The 19629-nt window shown below is 37.2% G+C and overlaps 1 protein-coding gene across 2 annotated transcripts in view; it reads right to left on the bottom strand.

Moving 5' to 3' along the window:
- The window catches only part of MAP3K7 (mitogen-activated protein kinase kinase kinase 7), a 66038-nt gene that overhangs the window by 29274 nt on the left and 17135 nt on the right, over positions 1-19629 (bottom strand). For both annotated transcript variants that reach the window (XM_084622364.1, XM_084622365.1), the window contains exons 3-11: positions 18189-18254; positions 17282-17327; positions 16560-16698; positions 15514-15638; positions 11975-12103; positions 10538-10668; positions 9160-9241; positions 7620-7771; positions 2123-2282 (exon numbers count right to left, since the gene is read on the bottom strand). In XM_084622364.1, coding sequence (XP_084478490.1) covers positions 2123-2282; positions 7620-7771; positions 9160-9241; positions 10538-10668; positions 11975-12103; positions 15514-15638; positions 16560-16698; positions 17282-17327; positions 18189-18254 — 1030 coding nt within the window. The remainder of the gene's footprint in view (positions 1-2122; positions 2283-7619; positions 7772-9159; positions 9242-10537; positions 10669-11974; positions 12104-15513; positions 15639-16559; positions 16699-17281; positions 17328-18188; positions 18255-19629) is intronic.

Below are 19629 nucleotides of genomic sequence, written 5' to 3' on the forward strand. Positions count from 1 at the left end.
TGGTAGTTATTGTGCCTGGATTCTGTAAATCTAAGGATGTAGGTCAATAAAAAGGACCATTTAAAATTATGAAACAAGTTAACAAACAGTGAAAATAGGGACTAGAAAGCATTGCCCACCAGGTATAACGTTTTGTTAATTTGCTTATTGGGAAAAACACACTAACTTGCTCAGCTTTCACCATAAAATTATGCATTTAATGTTGCTAGTATCCTAAACTTCATTTTACATCAATGATCCACCATGTAAATAAAAGGAGCAGCTTTTGCAACCTGGCAAATTGTGTGTAGCTAAAATTCTTTACAAAGACATCCAGGTTCTGCTTCTCTGGGGAGAAATCAGAGGGTTATATTCATATCTGATCTTTCCAACGACATAACTAAATTATCAGTTTGCACCTATTTTCTGTCAAAACTGGTTTTTCAATTTACCGGTGGAAATAATACTGCTTTTAAATCCACCTGCTGCGTTTTAAAATATTAAAATAGTTTGAATGTAGTTTTGAATGAAATGTAATTCAAATAATAAAAATGACAATGGATGGAGAACACCACTCAGTCAGAAGCAAAGAGAAACTTGTATTAATGAAACAAGGCTCATACCAAAGAATCCCAAATTTATGTAATACAAGCAAAATGTAATTTAACCATTTTAAAGGCAATCAAAAGTAATCTTTTCTGTAATCTCAAACTACACGCATTTCAAAAAAATTCCTCTCAGACCTGAGTGCACAAATGTGAAAGGAGCTGGTCTCTTTATATCTAGACTTTGCAGGATTTGATTTAAATTCGACAGAGGTTCGCTGACACATTAAAACTGAGGAAAAAATATCCATCAGTAACAGTTGGCTTCTCCCCCACACTTTGTGCCTGCAGGAATTGATCTCACTGGCGCTACAGCAGCAGAGAGCTTGCTGCAGCCCTGCTGTCATGGGAGGGAGCAAGTGGGGTCATGACAGTAGAGCTGCAGAGGGCACCTCTGTAAGGATGTGGGGCCCATTACACTGGATCCCTGCAGGCTGTGGTCCATGTGGGGCAGAGTGGAGACCCATGGCCAGGACTGCAAAGAGGAAGAGGATAAGCCCCCGGCTGGGGGGGAGGCTAACCTGCTGCTGAATGTCTGTCCTTAGGTAAAAAGAAAAGGAGTACTTGTGGCACCTTAGAAACTAACAATCCGATGAAGTGAGCTGTAGCTCACGAAAGCTTATGCTCAAATAAATTGGTTAGTCTCTAAGGTGCCACAAGAACTCCTTTTCTTTTTGCAGATACAGACTAACATGGCTGCTACTCTGAAACCTGTCCTTAGGTAGGAGCCATTCAGCAGTGGGGTAGCCCTCCCTCAAGGAATCCTCCTCCTCCCCACAGTCCTGGTGAGGAGCTCTCTGCTTTGCCTGGCTAGGACCACAACTTTCCTTGCACCTTGGGCCTGCACAGACTGGGAGTCACCTGCCCTTCAGCAGCGTAGGGAGCCCTCTACAGCCCTACTGTCACAGCTACGCTCTTTCACCAGCTGGGAGTGCAAGGGGTCTCTGCTCAGCCTCACCAGGACCATAGCCTCCCCGCACATTGTGCCTGCAGAGATTGGGTGTCCCCGGCTCCACAGCAGCGCTGGGAGTCCTCTGCAGCTAGGCCCTCCTGACCTTGCTCACTCACTCAGCAGCCGGGGCCATTTCTGGGCAAGAGCTGTTCAGCAAAGGTGTGGCCTCCCCGACAGCTGAAGGGTCTTTTCTTCCTCAGAGCCCTGTCCCAGTGGAGCAGAGACCCTTGGCCAGGACCACAACCTCATCTGCACCATGTACTAGGGTGTCTTGGGCCCCTTAGCCATGCAGGGAGCCTCCTGCAACTCTGTTTTCAGCACTGCCCTAACTCTAACCCACCCTTACTTTCCTGCAACTGTAAAAATAAAGAGTAAAAAATAGAATAAAAAATAAAACAATGTACAAGAACTGTCAAAATTACAAAAAAATAAGTCAAATTCTGCCAAGCCTATTCATATAAATTCTTAAAATATAACAAGTTAATAATAAAGAATCCAAGCCCAGTTAAGAGTTACCTCACAGGGCTCATCTTAGTAAAAGTAGCTCCTTTCACCTTTCTCTGCCCCCTACTTTATTTATTTTTACCTGCGGTAGCAGTAATTCTTGCTTCTATTTCAGACATGTCAGCACTCATCCTCTTGCCTTCTCCTGAAACAAGGGTTGACTGTGGTCTCCCACGAACATCTGATAAGCTTTCCACACTGCTCCCGCGAGATGGAGGTAAACTCAAACGGCCAGGGTCACCCTGTTGAAACAGTGTTACATTTTCAACAGGGCTGTTAAGTGATTAAAAAAATTAATTGCATTAATTGTGCTGTTAAACAATAGAATACCTTTTAATTTAAATATTTTTAGATGTTTTCTACATTTTCAAATATACTGATTTCAATTACAATACAGAAAAAAACTGTACAGTGCTCACTTTATATTGCAAATACTTGCACTGGAAAAATAGTATTTTTCAATTCACCTAGTACTATAGTGCAATCTCTATCATGAAAGTTGAAGTTACAAATGTAGAATTATGTACAAAAAATAAGTGCATTAAAAAAAACAAACAAACAATGTAAAATTTTACAGCCTACAGGTCCACTAACTTCTATTACTAGTTCAACCAATCGCTCAGACAAAATTAGAAAGGTCAAGGCAGAAAATGAAATCAAACTAGCTAGAGACATACAGGACAGCAAGAAAATATTCTACAAGTACATTAGAAGCAGAAGGAAGACCAAGGACATGGTAGGCCTGTTACTCAATGAGGGAGGAAAAACAGAAAATGTGGAAATGGCACAGGTGCTTAATGACTTCTCTGTTTTGGTTTTCACCAACAGGTTGGTGGTGATTGCACGTCTAACGTAGTGAATGCCAGTGAAAATGAGTTAGGACCAGAAGAGGCTAAAATAGGAAAAGAGCAAGTTAAAAATTACTTAGACAAATTAGATGTCTTCAAGTCACCAGGGCCTGATGAAATGCATCCTAGAATCCTGAAGGAGCGGACTGAGGAGATATCTGAGCCATTAGCAATTATCTTTGAAAAGTCATGGAAGACGGGAGAGATTCCTGAAGACTGAAAAAAGGGCAAATATAGTGCCCATCTATAAAATGGGAAATAAGGACAACTCAGGGAATTACAAACCAGTCAGCTTAACTTCTGTACCTGGACAGATAATGGAGCAAATATTTAAGCAATTTGCAAACATCTAGAAGATAATAAGGTGATAAAAACAAATCATGTCGAACCAACCTGATAGCTTTCTTTGACAGGGTAACAAGGCTTGTTGATGGAGGGGAAGTGGTAGATCTTGACTTTAGTAAAGCTTTTGATACTGTCTCACATGACAGTCTCAAACTAGGGAAATGTAACCTAGATGGAGCTACTAGAAGGTGGGTGCAAAACTGGTTGGAAAACCGTTCCCAGAGGGTAGTTATCAGTGATTCAGTGTTATGCTGGAAGGGTATAATGAGGGGGGAGAGAGGGGGTCCTGCAGGGGTCCGGTTCTGTTCAATATTTAGATAATGGCACACAGAGTATACTTAAAGTTTGCAGACAATACCAAACTGGGAGGAGTGCTTTGCAAGTGCTTTGGAGGATAGGATTAAATTTCAAAATGATCTGGACAAACTAGAGAAATGGTCTGAAGTAAAGAGGATGAAATTCAATAAGGACAAATGCAAAGTACTCCATTTAGGAAGGAACTATCAGTTGCACACATAGAAAATGGGAAATGACTGCCTAGGAAGGAGTACTGCGTAAAAGGGATCTGGGGGTCATAGTGGACCACAAGCTAAATATGAGTCAACAGTGTAACACTGTTGCAAAAAAAGCGAACATCATTCTGGGATGTATTAGCAGGAGTGTTGTAAGAAAGACATGAGAAGTAATTCTTCCGCTCTACTCCGCGCTGATTAGGCCTCAGCTACAATATGGTGTCCAGTTCTGGGCGCCGCATTTCAGGAAGGATGTGGACAAATTGAGAGAGTCCAGAGAAAAGCAACAAAAATGATTAAAGGTCTACAAAACAAGACCTATGAGGGAAGATTGAAAAACTTGGGTTTGTTTAGTCTGGCAAAGAGAAGACTGAGAGGGGACATGATAACAGTTTTCAAGTATGTAAAGGGTTGTTACAAGGAGGAGGAAGAAAAATTGTTTTTCTTAACCTCTGAGGATAGGACAAGAAGCAGTGGGCTTAAAGTGCAGCATGGGAGGTTTAGGTTGGAGGTTTAGGTTGATTAGGAAAAACTTCCTGTCATTAAGTAGGGTGCAATAAATTACCTAGGGAGGTTGTGGAGTCTCCTTCATTGGAGATTTTTAAGAGCAGGTTAGACAAACACCCGTTAGGAATGGTCTAGATCTCTGCTTCTCCAGCTATCTGATGTGGGGGACCGGCAATTTTTTTTCCCCCCCAATGTGCGCGCAGACCGGCAGCCGATGGCTTGCAGACCAGCACTGTTCCACGGACCAGCACTTTGAGTAGCATTGGTCTAGATAATACTTTAGTCCAGACCCTGCATTCATGGCAGGACTAAATGACCTCTCAAGGTCCCTTCCAGTTGTATGATTCTATTCTATGATTCGCAGGAGATAATGGTGCCTGCTTCTTGTGTACTGAACGTGAGAACAGGCATTCGTATGGCACTGCTGTAGCCGGCATTGCAAGATATTTACGTGCTAGATGCACTAAATATTCACATGTCCCTTTATGCTTCAACCGCCCATACCAGAGGAGACGCGTCCATGCTGATGTTGGGTTCTGCTCGATAAAGATCCAAAGCAGTGCAGACCAGTGCATGTTCATTTTCATCATCTGAGTCAGATGCCACCAGCAGAAGGTTGATATATTTATTTTTTTTGGTAGTTCCGGTTCTATGGGTTTCCACATCAGAGTGTTACTCTTAAGACTTCTGAAAGCATGCTCCACACCTCATCCCTCTCAGATTTTGGAAGGTACTTCAGATTCTTAAACCTTGGGTTAAGTGGTGTAGCTATCATTAGAAATCTCACATTGGTACCTTTTTTGCCTTTTGCAGTGAAAGTGTTCTTAAAACTAACAACATGTGCTGGGTCATCATCTGAGACTGCTATAACATGAAATATATGTCAGAATGCAGGTAAAACAGAGCAGGAGACGTACAATTTTCTCCCAAGGAATTCAGTCACAAATTTACAACACCACATTTTTTCATTAGCATGCAAGCATGTCCTCTGGAATGGTGGCTGAAGCACAAAGGGGCATCTGTATAAATGTTTAGCATATACACCACATAAATACTTTGAGATCCTGGTTACAAAAGTGCCATGTGAATGCCTGTTCTCACTTTCGGGTGACATTGTTAAGATGCAGCAGGCAGCATTATCTCCCGTAAATGTAAACAAACTTATTTGTCTTAGTGATTGACTGAAGGAGGACTGAGTGGACTTGTAGGTTCTAAAAAGTTTTACATTGTTTTGTTTTGGAGTGCAGTTATGTAACAAAAAAAAAATCTACATTTGTAAGTTGCACTTTCAGGACAAAGATTACACTACAGTACTTATATGAGGTGAATTGAAAAATGCTATTTCTTCTGTTTATCATTTTTACAGTGCAAATATTTGTAATACAAATATAAAGTGAGCACTGTCTACTTTGTATTCTGTATTTTAACTGAAAACAATATATTTGAAAATATAGAAAGCCATCCAAAATATTTAATAAATTTCAATTGGTATTCTACTGTTTAACAGTGCAATTAAAACTGTAATTAATCATGATTGATTTTTTTAAATCAAGACCAATTTTTTGAGTTTCTTGAGTTAGTTAACTGTGATTAATCGACAGCCCTAATTTTAAAACAAAATGTTTCTCCAGAAGATTTAACAAGTGACTTCTGAGCTTACACCTGTATTCAGAAATCAGCAGCTAAGAATAGTGATAAGAGAAATATCCCCAGTATATTAATGTAGTAAATACTTATACCACTGGTTCTCAAACTTTTGTACTGGTGACCCCTTTCACATAGCAAGCTGCTGAGTGCGACCCCCACTAATAATTAAAAATATTTTTTTATACATTTAACACCATTACAAATGCTGGAGGCAAAGTGGGGCTTGGGGTGGAGGCTGACAGCTCGTGACCGCTCAGGTAATAACCTCGCGACCCCCCGAGGGGTCCCGACCCCCAGTTTGAGAACCCCTTTACTGTGGTATTTTTAATTAAATTGTACTTTTTTAAACAAAAACTGTGTAACCAATAATTATAGTATATATAGACAGCACCATATATGTTGTGATTTTGAAAAGCACTCAACATTGACCTAACTCTGCTCTCACTAATATCTTCTGATTGAAGATTTACAGTAGAACCTCAAAGTTATGAACAGCAGAGTTACAAATTGACCAGTCGACCAGACACTTCATTTGGAACAGGAAATACACAATCAGGCAGTAGCAGACACAAACACACAAACACAGTTCTGTGTTAAACTACTAAAAAAAGGGAAAACAGCATTTTTCTTCTGTATAATAAAGTTTTAAAGCTGTATTAACTCAATGTTCAGTTGTAAAGTTTTGAAAGACCAACTATAACATTTTGTTCAGTTACGAACATTTCAGAGTTAAAAACAACCTCCATTCCCGAGGTGTTTGTAACGCTGAGGTTCTACTGTAGCTCTGTTTTTCCATCCTAACAAACTGTGGACATATTTTCATTATTCAAATACATGTCTAATTTTTTTTTGACTCATACCAATCTCTTGTCATAATGCCTTCTTGTAGCAATGAGTTCCACGTCACTTACATACTGTTTATAAAGCATTTCCAGTCATCAATTAAAATTTGCTGACTGAAGCTTTCACTGAATGTGTACTATGAGAAAAGATAACTAGGTGCTCCCGGATTTATCTTCTCAGTATCATTTCTGATTTGGCATACCTCTTTCATGTCCCCTTATTCCTCTCCTCCCTGAACTAAGAGATCCCATGCTTCCATGATTAGCTATGTAATAGGATGTATTTTGTTCTCTCCACCAAAGGAACAGTCTCCTTTTGCTCTTAATTTCACCCTGACTTTCTCATCTTCTCTCTTTCTGCTCCTTCCCCGCTACCATAGTCATGCTAGCTAACTGGCTGGCTGGCACTGTACTCTACTCTCCCACTGCCCGCACTCATATACCTCCCTTGAGGAATCTCTTGGCTCTTCTCTCAGTGGTGGCCAAAGACCCTGAAGGGTACAACTGTTTACATTCCTCTCTTCCCCCTTTGCACCCCTAGGTTCTATGGAGACAACTAGATGTGCTCCTTATTTCTATCTGCTTTTACAGATAGTCACACCACTGATAAGAATTTTTTTGTAAAAAGCTGTAAATGGGAGTCAGCATCATATGTTCTCCATGGACCATCAGTAAGTACAGAGTGGACCACAGATTTAGAGATGCTGATGTACTACATTATCCTTAGCGTTTCTTACTTACTGCCCTTTATTGAATAGGAAAGCTTATTAAGAAAGAAAACCTCCTGTATTTTAGAGCAGTGTGATTTTACTATAGTGATTTTATCCATCTAATGGCAATTTCTTCATTAAGGCACAAGATTTTATTCACTTGCTTACCGACTGCTTCGCTGGATTTTTCATTTGCTGTGCCAGTTTTGATTCTAAGCGTTTAATGGTATCATTGGTAGCAGTTCCTTGAAAGTCACTTGGTTCCATGTTAGCATCACTCTTGTTACTGGTGTTTGTAGAAGTCATGTCCATGAATGAGCCTATTTAAAAGCCCACCCCCCCGAAAATAAACATTTTTTGTATTTAAACCACTTCTTTGAAAACATTAAATCAAACTAAAATTCTTTAGCTACCCATTCTTCATTCCCCAATACCAACCTTATAATTTTAAATTTTTAAAACATTTGACAAAAAAATTCAGAATATACTTCAAAAGCAAAAAAAAAAAAAAAACAAAAAACCCAATTCAGAACAAGATGTTGAACAGCAAGTTTACCCAGATCCTAAAGACAAGCTTTAGCTATCAATCCCAAATCATTAACAAAAATCTTCGATTATGAACACAACTGGCAGTTTTGCTCATAAAATCCATTATGAATCCTACGTATAATGAAAATATATTTGTAGGATAAACAAATTAAAACATTGCTTTACAAATTGCAAGTAATAGATTTAAGACTATTTTCTTAAGTATGTTTTAAATTTATGTGCTAAACATGTTTCATGTAGTCTGGCTAAAGACGACCATCAAGTATACGACAAAGTTGATGGGATTTTGCAATAAAATGTACAGGTGAATTCAAAAGTACCTTATTTCCAAAATATTCTGTGTGAGAGAAATTTAGAGTTTGGGGCAGAGGGAAGAAGGCACGTATGGACAACTGTAGTTAAGTTACAAGAACCCAAGGGAATGAGGAAAATAGGGCAAAATTTCATAAAGGAAGCATTTAAATTTTTTCCTATGCAAAATGCTGTGGGTCTGAGTGATCATCAGTTTTGTGCACCGGGAAAGAATTTGTCTCTTGGGGCAAGATTGGTAGAATGTCTGGTGGGTATTTTTGCCTTCCTCATGGCACCCTGAGGGCCTTTTTTTAGGTTAATAGGAAGTAAAGAAAAGTTGCAAGTTTGATCAGTGGAATCTGTAATTTCATCAAAATCTGATGAGGCGGTCCAGTGCAGAAGAAAGAAAAGGAGTACTTGTGGCACCTTAGAGACTAACCAATTTATTTGAGCATGAGCTTTCGTGAGGCTCAAAGGACCAGCCGATAGGAGCAAACAGGAGTAAGATCTGAGAGATGGCTATTGGACCCTAATAACCCGCAGGAAGAAAGGGAGACCCTAAGTCTTTGCAGACTGAGTTATCCTTCATGTGTACCCTCATTCTCTGTTGTGGGAGGAGGGCAAGGGGATTCAGAGTTTGGCTGAACCCTAGGGATTAGGCTGAAGGAAGCAAAACTTGAATATTTGTTATGAGGCCCTTTACCACACACTGAACCAGGCATTTAGGAAGTGGTTATTTTCCCCCCATCAAACTTAATAAAGCTGCAGGCTGTGCTTTATAATACATTCCTGAATCTGTTTCATTTCCTTGTTTATCCTATTTAAAAAGTGTTTTATTCCCCCCCCCCTTATATTTACACAATCATACCTGTACTAGTGGCAGAGTTGCTTTGGCCTTCATCTGAATACTGACAAGGATACTGCAGAGGTTCATCAGCTCCAGGAAAGTACTGTGTAGAGAGTAAATTGTTATATATTAACATAATTAATGCTTTCAGAGCACATATAGCAGCTACAGAGATAGCATACACCTCAACAGATCCTGGTTCTCTGAATAAATGCAGAGGAAAAAAAGGTAATTTGAGAATGCTATTTTGTTTAACTGCAGAACCATCTGCAACATCTTGCTTTTCAGTAACATTCCTTCCCCACACCTCCCAAAAACAAAGCACACACAAACCTATCTTTATTAAGTGCCTTCAGACAGATATGTAATGTATTTTAAGAACAATGCAGCATAATGGAAGCCATTTACAATGGCATAAATCAGGCAACGTACAGTTTAATTCAGCATAAGGATGGAATGAATCACATTCAATTCTAGTGGATATTAGGGAGTTTTGTCAGGGAAAGTAAGGTAGCAGTTAAGAAGAAAGGATGGAGAATTGAAAGTGTCTGTGAATAAACCCTCTATGGCTTAATGGAACGAGCCATTCAAACACTGTTTTCGTTTAGCTTATTTAGACACCTGACAGTTAGCTTAAGTAGTGCTCACTACCTAAAAAACGGCTAAATTTCTGTGAACCTGATCACCAATATGACTAATACAAACAAATCTGTTGGGGTTAATAATGCAAATAAAAACTACTTTTAAACTTCCAATTATTCTTGTTCACTTGCATTCAGTGTAAAGATATTCATATTGGCAAATGTCTGAGTAATACATGTGCTACCTCTATGAAGAGCATTTTGTTTGGTTTAGCTAATGTATTTTGATTTTGATTTGTATTTCTGAGATTTAGCAAAACAAATGAATACTGTTGTTCTTCAGGATCAGATTTCTGAAGGAAATGAAGTTGAAATAGCAGTGATACTGACAAAGATAGGTAATATACCCTTAGATAGATTCTATTCCTTGACATTTGCAAAGTTACCATGCTAGTGCCTATTTTTTCCTTAAAGGAGCCAATAAAGGTCCTGAAACTACAGAGCAGCTATCAATATCTCAATGCTCACAAAAATGGCAGAGAAACTAAAGTAGTAAAATACTTGAGTAACTACAACTTTGTAAGGTCAAACCAGAACATCTGTAAAAAACCTCACACATGATCCTACAGCCTGTAACTGTTTTTAGAGTCTTTTCAGCAAGTCATGTGATGTAAGCATTGAGGAAAAATCTTTAGAGACTGGAGATACAACTTGAACAACAGATTAACACTGGGCTCATGAAAGGCATACCTTCAAAAGCCAATACTACAACATAACCCCTGTTAAAATATTTACAGATTAAAAGAAAAAGGTTATACCCGCATCAAATGTGTCATTATTTTGACAATTTCTTCCATGGAAGGTCGTTGTGAAGGATCCTTAGACCAACAACGAGTCATTAAACTCTCAATAGGTTTAGGTAAATTTTTGATCAGTGGTGGCCGAGTACCTACAATTAAAATTAGACAAATTGTAATTTATATAATCAAACTATTCTTGAAAATTCTGTCATTGCCTGAATTTTTTAAACAACCTATTTTGCTATTTAAACTATAGCATTAAAGATGCATGATAACTATAGTCTGGAGAAAACCAACCTGTATTTAAAAAAAAAAAATAGTGTCACCAATCATTTATTCTATTTTTTCTTATTTGTTTATATTACATACAAATTAGAAAATTGCATCTAGGTAAGCATAAGTAAAAAGAGCTGTCTTTCAATAATGCTCTGAATGCACTATATGTCTGGTCAGTTTATGAACATATTTAAATGACAAGAGGAAAACAGAAAAAATAGTAACAGCAGCACTTTAGATAGTGTTTTCCTCACCTAGCTTCCCCTGCAGACACAGTGGAAAATTTAACAGTGCTTTACTTCTTCAAACTAATATTTATATTATTGTTGCACCTAGGAGCCTCAAGTCATGGACCAGGATCCCATTGTGCTAGGTGATGTCCAAACACAGAACAGACAGATAGTCCCTGACCCAAAGAACTTTGTCTAAAACAAGAGACAATAGATTGATACAGAGAGTTGGGAAGATACAGGGAAACAATGAGACAATATTGGTCATCATGATAACCAGTGGTTTCAGTACAACAGTAGTCTAACTGTGTCAGGTTTTTTTTAATAGGTCTCTCAGAAAAGTAGAGTTTTAAGGAGCGATTTGAAGGAGGAAAATGAGTTAGTTTAGTGGATCTCTGCAGGGAATGTCTCCTAGGTAAATGGCTGGATTTTCAGAAGCGATGAGCAACAAGATTTCCCAGTAACGTAATCAAATAAGCATTTTTGAAAAACCAAGCCAGTTATTTAGCACTTTGGACACAAAATTTTGGTGTCCTGGTTTGAAAATCTTAGCTAGCATTACAGTCAACTTCAATTTTGGCCATTTTATTTTTTGAGGTAGGTGATCTGGATCTCACTTATTGTTCACTCAGGATGAATGGAATACTTCATTATCACAACAAAAATAAATTGATGGTTCTTCTCCTTATTAATTCATACATGCTAATTACATGTAGCACTGTCAGTAAGCACAGTCTAACAGACAAGAAAGAAAACCAAAAATGAACTGGTTCAGAAGCAAGAGTGCTTAAGTATTAATTATTAATGACAATGCAATCTACAGTGAGGTATCAAACTGCCACCTACTGAATGACGACTAATTTTGCAAAGATTAAAATATTTAATGTTACATGTCAAATATACAATTTAACTTTAAATGCACTAAAATGAAAAATTATTTTCAACTCACCATTGTGAACTGCCCACATTATGCGGAAAGCAGGGCCACCAATCTCATCAAAAGGTTTCCTACGGGTGATCACTTCCCAAAGAATAATACCCCAACTGAATACATCACATTTTTCACTGTAATTGCTACCTGGAAAAAAATAATCAATATAATTGGTCTTTTCTACATGATATGTGCCTACAAGTTTAGAGAAATAGCTATGCATGGTTCAGTTTACCTTCAGAGTAGAATATCTTCTTGTTTTTCACACACAGAAAACAGCAGTCGTAAGGCCGTCTGACACCAATTTTTTAAAACTTCTAATTCACCCAAAGTAAATTTGAAAAAAAATTTATAGAAAACATTTTTTTCAAGGTTTTAAAAAACCCTTTTGCTATTATTGCCAATATGTTTACGCAAGAGCTCTCCTCTTTGCAAACTAGTTCCTTCAGCTTGGACCTGCACTGAAATTATAAAACACAATGCTTAGGACAGTCTCGTTTTGAAATATCAAATGTGATTTTATTATGATCAATCTCTCAAAATTTAGCATTATTTCATTGTCATTTTGACTACCTGTCCTCCTTTAAATCTTTCTCCTAAACTCACTTCTTCCATGATGGCCACAGTAAATCAGTCATCATTCACCATCACCTATCACTTTTATATTTAAAAACAAGACGTCCTTAAAAGAACTAGCAAGATGTGCCCAGGCCTATGCTAAGTAACCATGTGATCATCTCACTGTATCTCCATCACCCCAGTGCCTCCCCGTTTATTATTCTCACTCATTTTGTCATGCCTAAAATTTAGTTTTAAGTTCTTTGGGGCTGGGATTGAGCCTCTCTCGGTCTCTCATGAAGCACACAGCAGATGTTGGGTGATATAAAATAATGAATAATAATAAAGCTCAGAGAAGGAGACAAGAGACTACAAAATGATAAATACTTTGTTAATTAAAGAAAGCCATGAACTTCTTAAATAGACATGAATGATAAACAAATTCAAGATAGAAAGTATGTAAACAACAGTCAGCACTATGATTTATCCTTTCTGGTCAATATCTGAAACAAGAATGACATTAAGAACCTAATAAATAGTCTGTTCTATTTTCTCAGGAAGCATATGGAAAAACAATCTAATAATTTAAAGAGACACTTCTATACAGAATTTCTTTATACAGGAAGACACCATGTGACATAGGATAGTGGCATATACACACACTGCACTACAGCTTGCTCAACTATTTTACTTTTATAGTTTTGAGATTATAGTACTTCCTCCCTCCTTACTTTAGGATGACATTTATTTATTTAAATTTAAATAATAAAAAGGCACAAATATAAATCTCTAGGAACCCAGACACGCATTTAATATTGCAACAAAACCCCAGCCCCATTGAAGTAATTATTTCAAAAGGAATTTTGACAGACTGCCATTTACAAAATAAAAGCTTTTTTCGACTCTTATTTTGATAAGAATACCTTCAGTGTTCTCCAAAGACCTACCAAACAGATGAGAAAATTTAGAAATTGTTGAGTTAGATGTATATAGGCCTAGGTTTTGTTCTGATTTTATTGTCGATATCTGAGGTAGTAATTAATACATAAAATTTTAAAATTGAACAATTTATAACACTGGTTTAATAAAGCTGAATGACAATTTTATTTCAAGATATTCATTTGAAATTTTACCATTTTTGGACATAAGGTATTCAATCATTCTGTGTAATGTGTTTCAATGGTGCCAATACAAATTTGGGGAAACAAAAATATATAAAAATTGCTGTATAGAAGGCTTGCTGCAGTACTAAAAGCAGGAAATTTAGAACTGAAATCTTACATGTTCCTACTTAGTATAATTTATGGACTGGAGAGTCACTAAGAAATGGATGACTTAGCATTTGCACTGGAATTCCTTGTAACAGCAAGGCTTTTAAATGTAGCCCTTAATCCAATTTAAAATCAGGATTTCCTGTGGTTTTTTTCCCTTTTCTAAAATCAGATCTTCAACCTTTTTTGTTTTTTTTTTAAATAAAGGAAAAGAAACTAACTTCTAGTGGTAAATGAACGTTAAGAATAAATTATGGCCAATATCTGAAGTGAACAAGGACAGTTTCTAGTAAACTGGTATCTGTAGCACAGAAACTGACATAAAATTGCCAGTCTTAGAGAGATCAAGCACTGAATGACCATGGTGATTTAACTAGAGGCATAATCTATACTTAAAATTTAGGTTGACATACCTACATTGGTCAGGGGTGTCAAACTGATTCCAGATCAATGTAGCTTTGCTGACCTAACCCCAAGTGTAGATACAGCTATGCTGATGGAGGAATACTTCCATTGACCTAACTACCGGCAGGTGGTGCTTCTGCACCAATGGAAACACCCCTTTCCATCAGTGTAGGTTATGTCTACATTACAGGTTTATGCTGGCATAGCTATGGTGATGTCAGTATGACAGTATAGTCTCAGCAGTATAGACGTACTCTAAAATGTTCATGCTCAGAAGTCCAGAACATCTGACCAGAGCCTACTGATATTGTTGTGGAGAAGCTTTAAAGCCTGGTGGTTGTCTGTGTTTTTTTCAGGTGGCTACTCAGACCTTCTTTTTACAGTATTATCAATTTGATACCGTTCTGGAGAACTTAATTCACTATTAAGACCTCTAGGGAAAAAACAAAACACATACTCAAAAAACTCACTCTATCCATCCACAATTAAACTCTTAATGAAACTTTTACTCACTCACAGGGGGCAAAATCAGCACCAGTTAATCACTGATCTGAAAGTGGTCTGATGTGCATAATGACCGAGCTATTCACCATTTAACCACACAGTAATTATACAAATCCTTGTGATTTTATTGTTTACCATCACTGGGCTTCCCCACCATATGCCAACAAATCGCTTTTGATTCCTCTCCCCACTTAAATATTAAATACAAATTAATTTTTAAACATGAATTACGTATAGGGTGAGAGGAGAAGAGGAGGTGAACTAAACTTCACGGGATAAGGAAGAGAAGGGAGATATGGGGAAAAAAGGGGATAGGGGGAGTTACAAGTTAGGGAGGGATCAAAAATGGAGGTGGCTATACTTGTTCGACACATACATGGTGAATTCTGAAGACCATGGGGAATCAGAATATGGGGTGGAAGGAATGACAGCATATTTCAGTGCAATCAGAATCTGGGATTATTTTGTAATCTCAGAAACAACAATATCCCACAATGGTAACACCAAACAAGATGCATAATTTACTGTTACAGTCTATTCAGTTTTGGCATTTGTGAACTTCAAGTATCAAACTTTTCCCCATGTGTGTGAATTCCTTCCCTAAAGATACTTGTACAGCAGTCTTTGTCCCTAGTTTTTAAATGTAAATTAAAGACTTCCCCCAAGTTATTTTTAATCTTTAAAATTTATTTCTGTATTTAATGCAACTTAACAGAAACAATGCATGTAAATGATGCTCTCAACTGATTTCTTATATCAAATCATTCAAAATGTCCTTAAGTAGAGGAATACATGTCAAACTGTACATTATTTTGTTACCTTCAAAAACTTCAGGTGCCATCCAAGCAGCACTTCCCTTATTGTTGGTCATGTGCGTTTGAATATCACAGGCTGTACCAAAGTCACAGATTTTTAGAACTGTCCCCCCAGCTACCAACAGCAAGCTGTCAAGAAAATCCCAGATTTTTTTTTTTTTTAATAGAATTCAGTAGTCTTGTTACAATAATAAAACATTACTATTTTATTCCAACAACTTTCACTTGAGGCCTTGCTTCACAGTAGTGTACAGTAACTTGGTAGTAACTTGTTCATTTAAGTATAAAAATATTCTTAAAATTTACTATAGTATGTCAGTAGGTTGTGACTTCCTAATTATGATAAACTGCTGAATTTTAATTTTTAATCTTTATAGCTCTATTTGAAATATGTTTAAACAGAAAACAGTTTCTTTAGGCATAATTATTTCAATCCACTAAGCACCCAATGGAGACAAAATTAGCCTTTTATATGCTGATTCATAAACATTTTATACAGGCTCTGCAGACAGAAGCCCAGTCATCATGGCTGCTATCTTGCCAGAAGGGGAATGATCAGGACTCCCATTAGAGCCAGCCAATGCTGCTTTTTCTTCAAATGGAAGGGTTGCTATTGACCATGTGGTCTCAGTGCCTATGGATGAGCATTGGGGAAGGAAGAAGGAATTGGAGCATCAAATGTAGGTTCTCCTGCAAAACAGTGCAGGTCACTAGAAGTAGACCTTAAGGCCTTTTTAATTTCCCCATTCAGGTAACCAAGTCCCTGCTAAAAACCCACTTCCATGATATGGGGCAAGAACAGGCTTTATGTCTGCACAACACGCAGTGCTGAACACACAGTTAGTGGTACACAAAACAATCAGCGTGTCTTGATTTTATAACTGAAATTTAAAACCCATAGTCTTTATTTAGATTCATTTACTTTATAGCTAATAAATAAAAGTTATCAATTAAAAGTTTTCCTCCAAATCCACTGGAAGTAACAGGATAATGAGAAACCCCAAATTGCACTTTTAAGAAAAAAAGGTTTAACACTGACTAGAAACCTACTTTGGCGGTTTCAGGTCCCTGTGAATTAGAGCCTTTGGTTTCATGCTGTGGAGGTATGCCACTCCTTGGGAACACTGTAAACACCAACTCATTGCATGTGCAGCAGTATAATAAGGCAGAGGCTCAGCACCATGCAGTACTGCAAAACAAAGGCACAAACTAAAAAGAACTTTATTGCATATTACCATGGAAACAATGGAGTTAACACACCAGTAACAAGCTGTATGACATTCAACCAGTTATTTACTCTCATCCTTTAGCGTTGCTGTTGAAATCTCTCTTTACATTGTTTAACTTTATATATCACTATTAATGGAAGTTACCTGAATAGTGATTTCCAAAGTTTTTAAAAGGGTACTTAGTTCATTAGCAAATATTTACACACACAAATTCTGCCACTTAATGGCTAGTTATAAAATAAAGTCACTCATTTTCAGCTGTATCTACTGTGGCCTGTATTAAATGATCACTCAAGAAATTGACAAGTTGAAGGTGGTCACTTAATAAAGTCAGATTTTTACAGGGAAAAATGAAAGGAGTCAGAAAATTTAAGCCATTTATTTGATACCAAAAGATCAGATGATTAAAACATGTTTTTAAACTATGCTGGTTGTAAAATGCTCTTTAAAATAAATATTAAACCCATTTTATATTTTAAGAAAAGGTTCTCCTAACACTAACACTTTAGCTGCAGGGAGACACCATGTTTAAATGATACTCACCATTGTACAGAGAACCTCCTTCAGCATACTCCATAACAAGACACACCTTTTGGGGAGGGGACAAAAAATAGGGATGTTTTAAAGTGCAGTGTAGGGGCGGACAATAGGTTTTGTAATTTGAAAGGAAAGTTCTTTGAGAGGAACTGCAAAGTGTCCATAATTGATGCACTGATCTATCAGATGCAGAATTAAATTGATGCTGAGATCCTATTAAAGGGTAGCAAAGAGGAGAGGATGCATCACTGTATACCCCTTAAGGCTAAGGTTGCCTTCAAATTACAGTTAGAATGGATGTACTGTAAGAGTGGATTAGAAAAATTAACTAAAATTGCCAATTTTTATTAGACCTGAATAAACTATTTTAATCAATTTAATATCCCAGACCACTAATAAAATACGTCTAAGTTAGCCTACCACGTTGTGAGTTCAAGATTTCATATCTGTCCTGCTACAGTACTTGCTGCATCACCTGAGGCATTTGTAGGGTTCTCAGCTGTTGCAGGGTAAAAACAGAATCCTGACCTTGGCAGGTAAATGTAAAGGAATTGATTTCCAATCATGTGCGTCATCTGTAAATAAATCATTTTTTGTAGTGCTGATTTGGATTCAATATGGGGGCTGCACACTACATACATATATACCACACTAATTTCTTTGCAATCAAAAAAATCAGCATAGGGAGAGCAAATGAACAAGATGAAGTGTGAATAGGTTTTTAGAGGCTACACTTTGCTTCAAGTAAAAAAAATTAATATTTAGAAAAAATCAACCCATTAATAAGAAAACCAGAAACCATTTTAGAGACACAATACTAAGGTGAGTATATTGGCTGAATGTATTTCTTGCATTATTGCTTGATTATAGTGAGCTTTATCAAGGTGACAAAAACTGGAGGATTACAACTTACTGGATTCAGACAGGCTCCATATAACTTGACAATATTAGGATGGTTCACACGTGACAACTGTCGAAGCTACAACACAAAAGTTCACCACTTTTTTTCAACCACAAAATACTTCAAGTTACCATTTGGTTTCATATACACAGTTAACAATTAAATCAACACAAACAATTATTTACATAGCATGGTTCGTTCGCGTGAAAAAGTTGATGTCTTAGATAATTAAATTAGGTTGTAAACTAGCAAATTTATGTCACATACTGTGCCTGGATTTTAAAACTGGACCATCCTCTAAAAATCTAATACTTAGGGCACTAGCCTAGAACTTGGGAGACCTGGGACCCTGGCTCTGCCACAGACTTCGCGCATGACCTTGGAAAGACAAATCAGAGTTTTCCTGTGCCTCAGGTCTCCATCTGTAAAATGGAGATAATAGCACTCCCCTGTCTCATAACAGATTATATTAGCCAGGCAGACCTATTAAACTGGGTCAGAAAATGTCATGACTGAAATCAAATTTTTAATTATGCATGTTAAGAACATAATTAAGTCTCATGCTTCAGGGCCAGAGTGTAAGCTGCTGAACAAGCAGATCATCCACTTTCCAAGTACAGCATTGTGCAACTAGATATGACATTCTGAGGATTTTGCAATATTTCTGTAGCACTGTTTATTGCTCACAGTTGGAAGCAAGGTTACCTGACTTCAGGGACAAATGGTCTGAATTACTACAGAAAATCTTATGGGCAAAATAGTTCACTTTAATGCAAAAGGGAGTAATGCCACAAAAATGAACTATAAAATAAATTCTACAAGTTAACATTTATGCCATCCAGTCACGAGAAAAAACTGCTTGTAGTAATTCATAGTAGGCATGTGTTGATACACCCACTGAAGAAATTAAGAACCATTTTTTATTTTGCAAGTTGGCAGAAAATAAACCAACTTGTGGGAAGTTTTGACTTTCACAGACTTTTGAGGGAGTTTTTAATAGTACCCTCTGAATTTCACTATCCAGTCGATAGGGCACATGACCCTATGTTCCTAGAAATTCTTTATATATAGTCTGAAGTGATATTAGAAAAAGAACTGAATCTACACAGTGCGAGAACTCAAAAATGTAATATCTTGAAACCAATTCAAAATAATTTGAGGATTTTCTCTTAGATTCTCTCTCATATAAAGCCCAACCAAAATGACTTACCATTCAACCATGTTTAGATTTATGTGAATGTTATTCTGCACTCATACCATGACAATGAGCACAGTATACATATTCTGTTAGCAGAGAGATGTATTATAAATACATTTTAGTCACAAAATTGTCGTATGGTTAAAGAACCTGTAACACGTTAGGGATTTATTCTTATTTTACTCCATATATCCTGGGTACCCTAAATGTTTATCTACTGTGTTTTAAATGCAAACAAACAGAACTCTGGCATAA

Source organism: Lepidochelys olivacea (genome assembly GCF_965140295.1).
Source record: "Lepidochelys olivacea isolate rLepOli2 genome assembly, chromosome: 3".
In the NCBI taxonomy this organism is placed as follows: domain Eukaryota; kingdom Metazoa; phylum Chordata; order Testudines; family Cheloniidae; genus Lepidochelys; species Lepidochelys olivacea.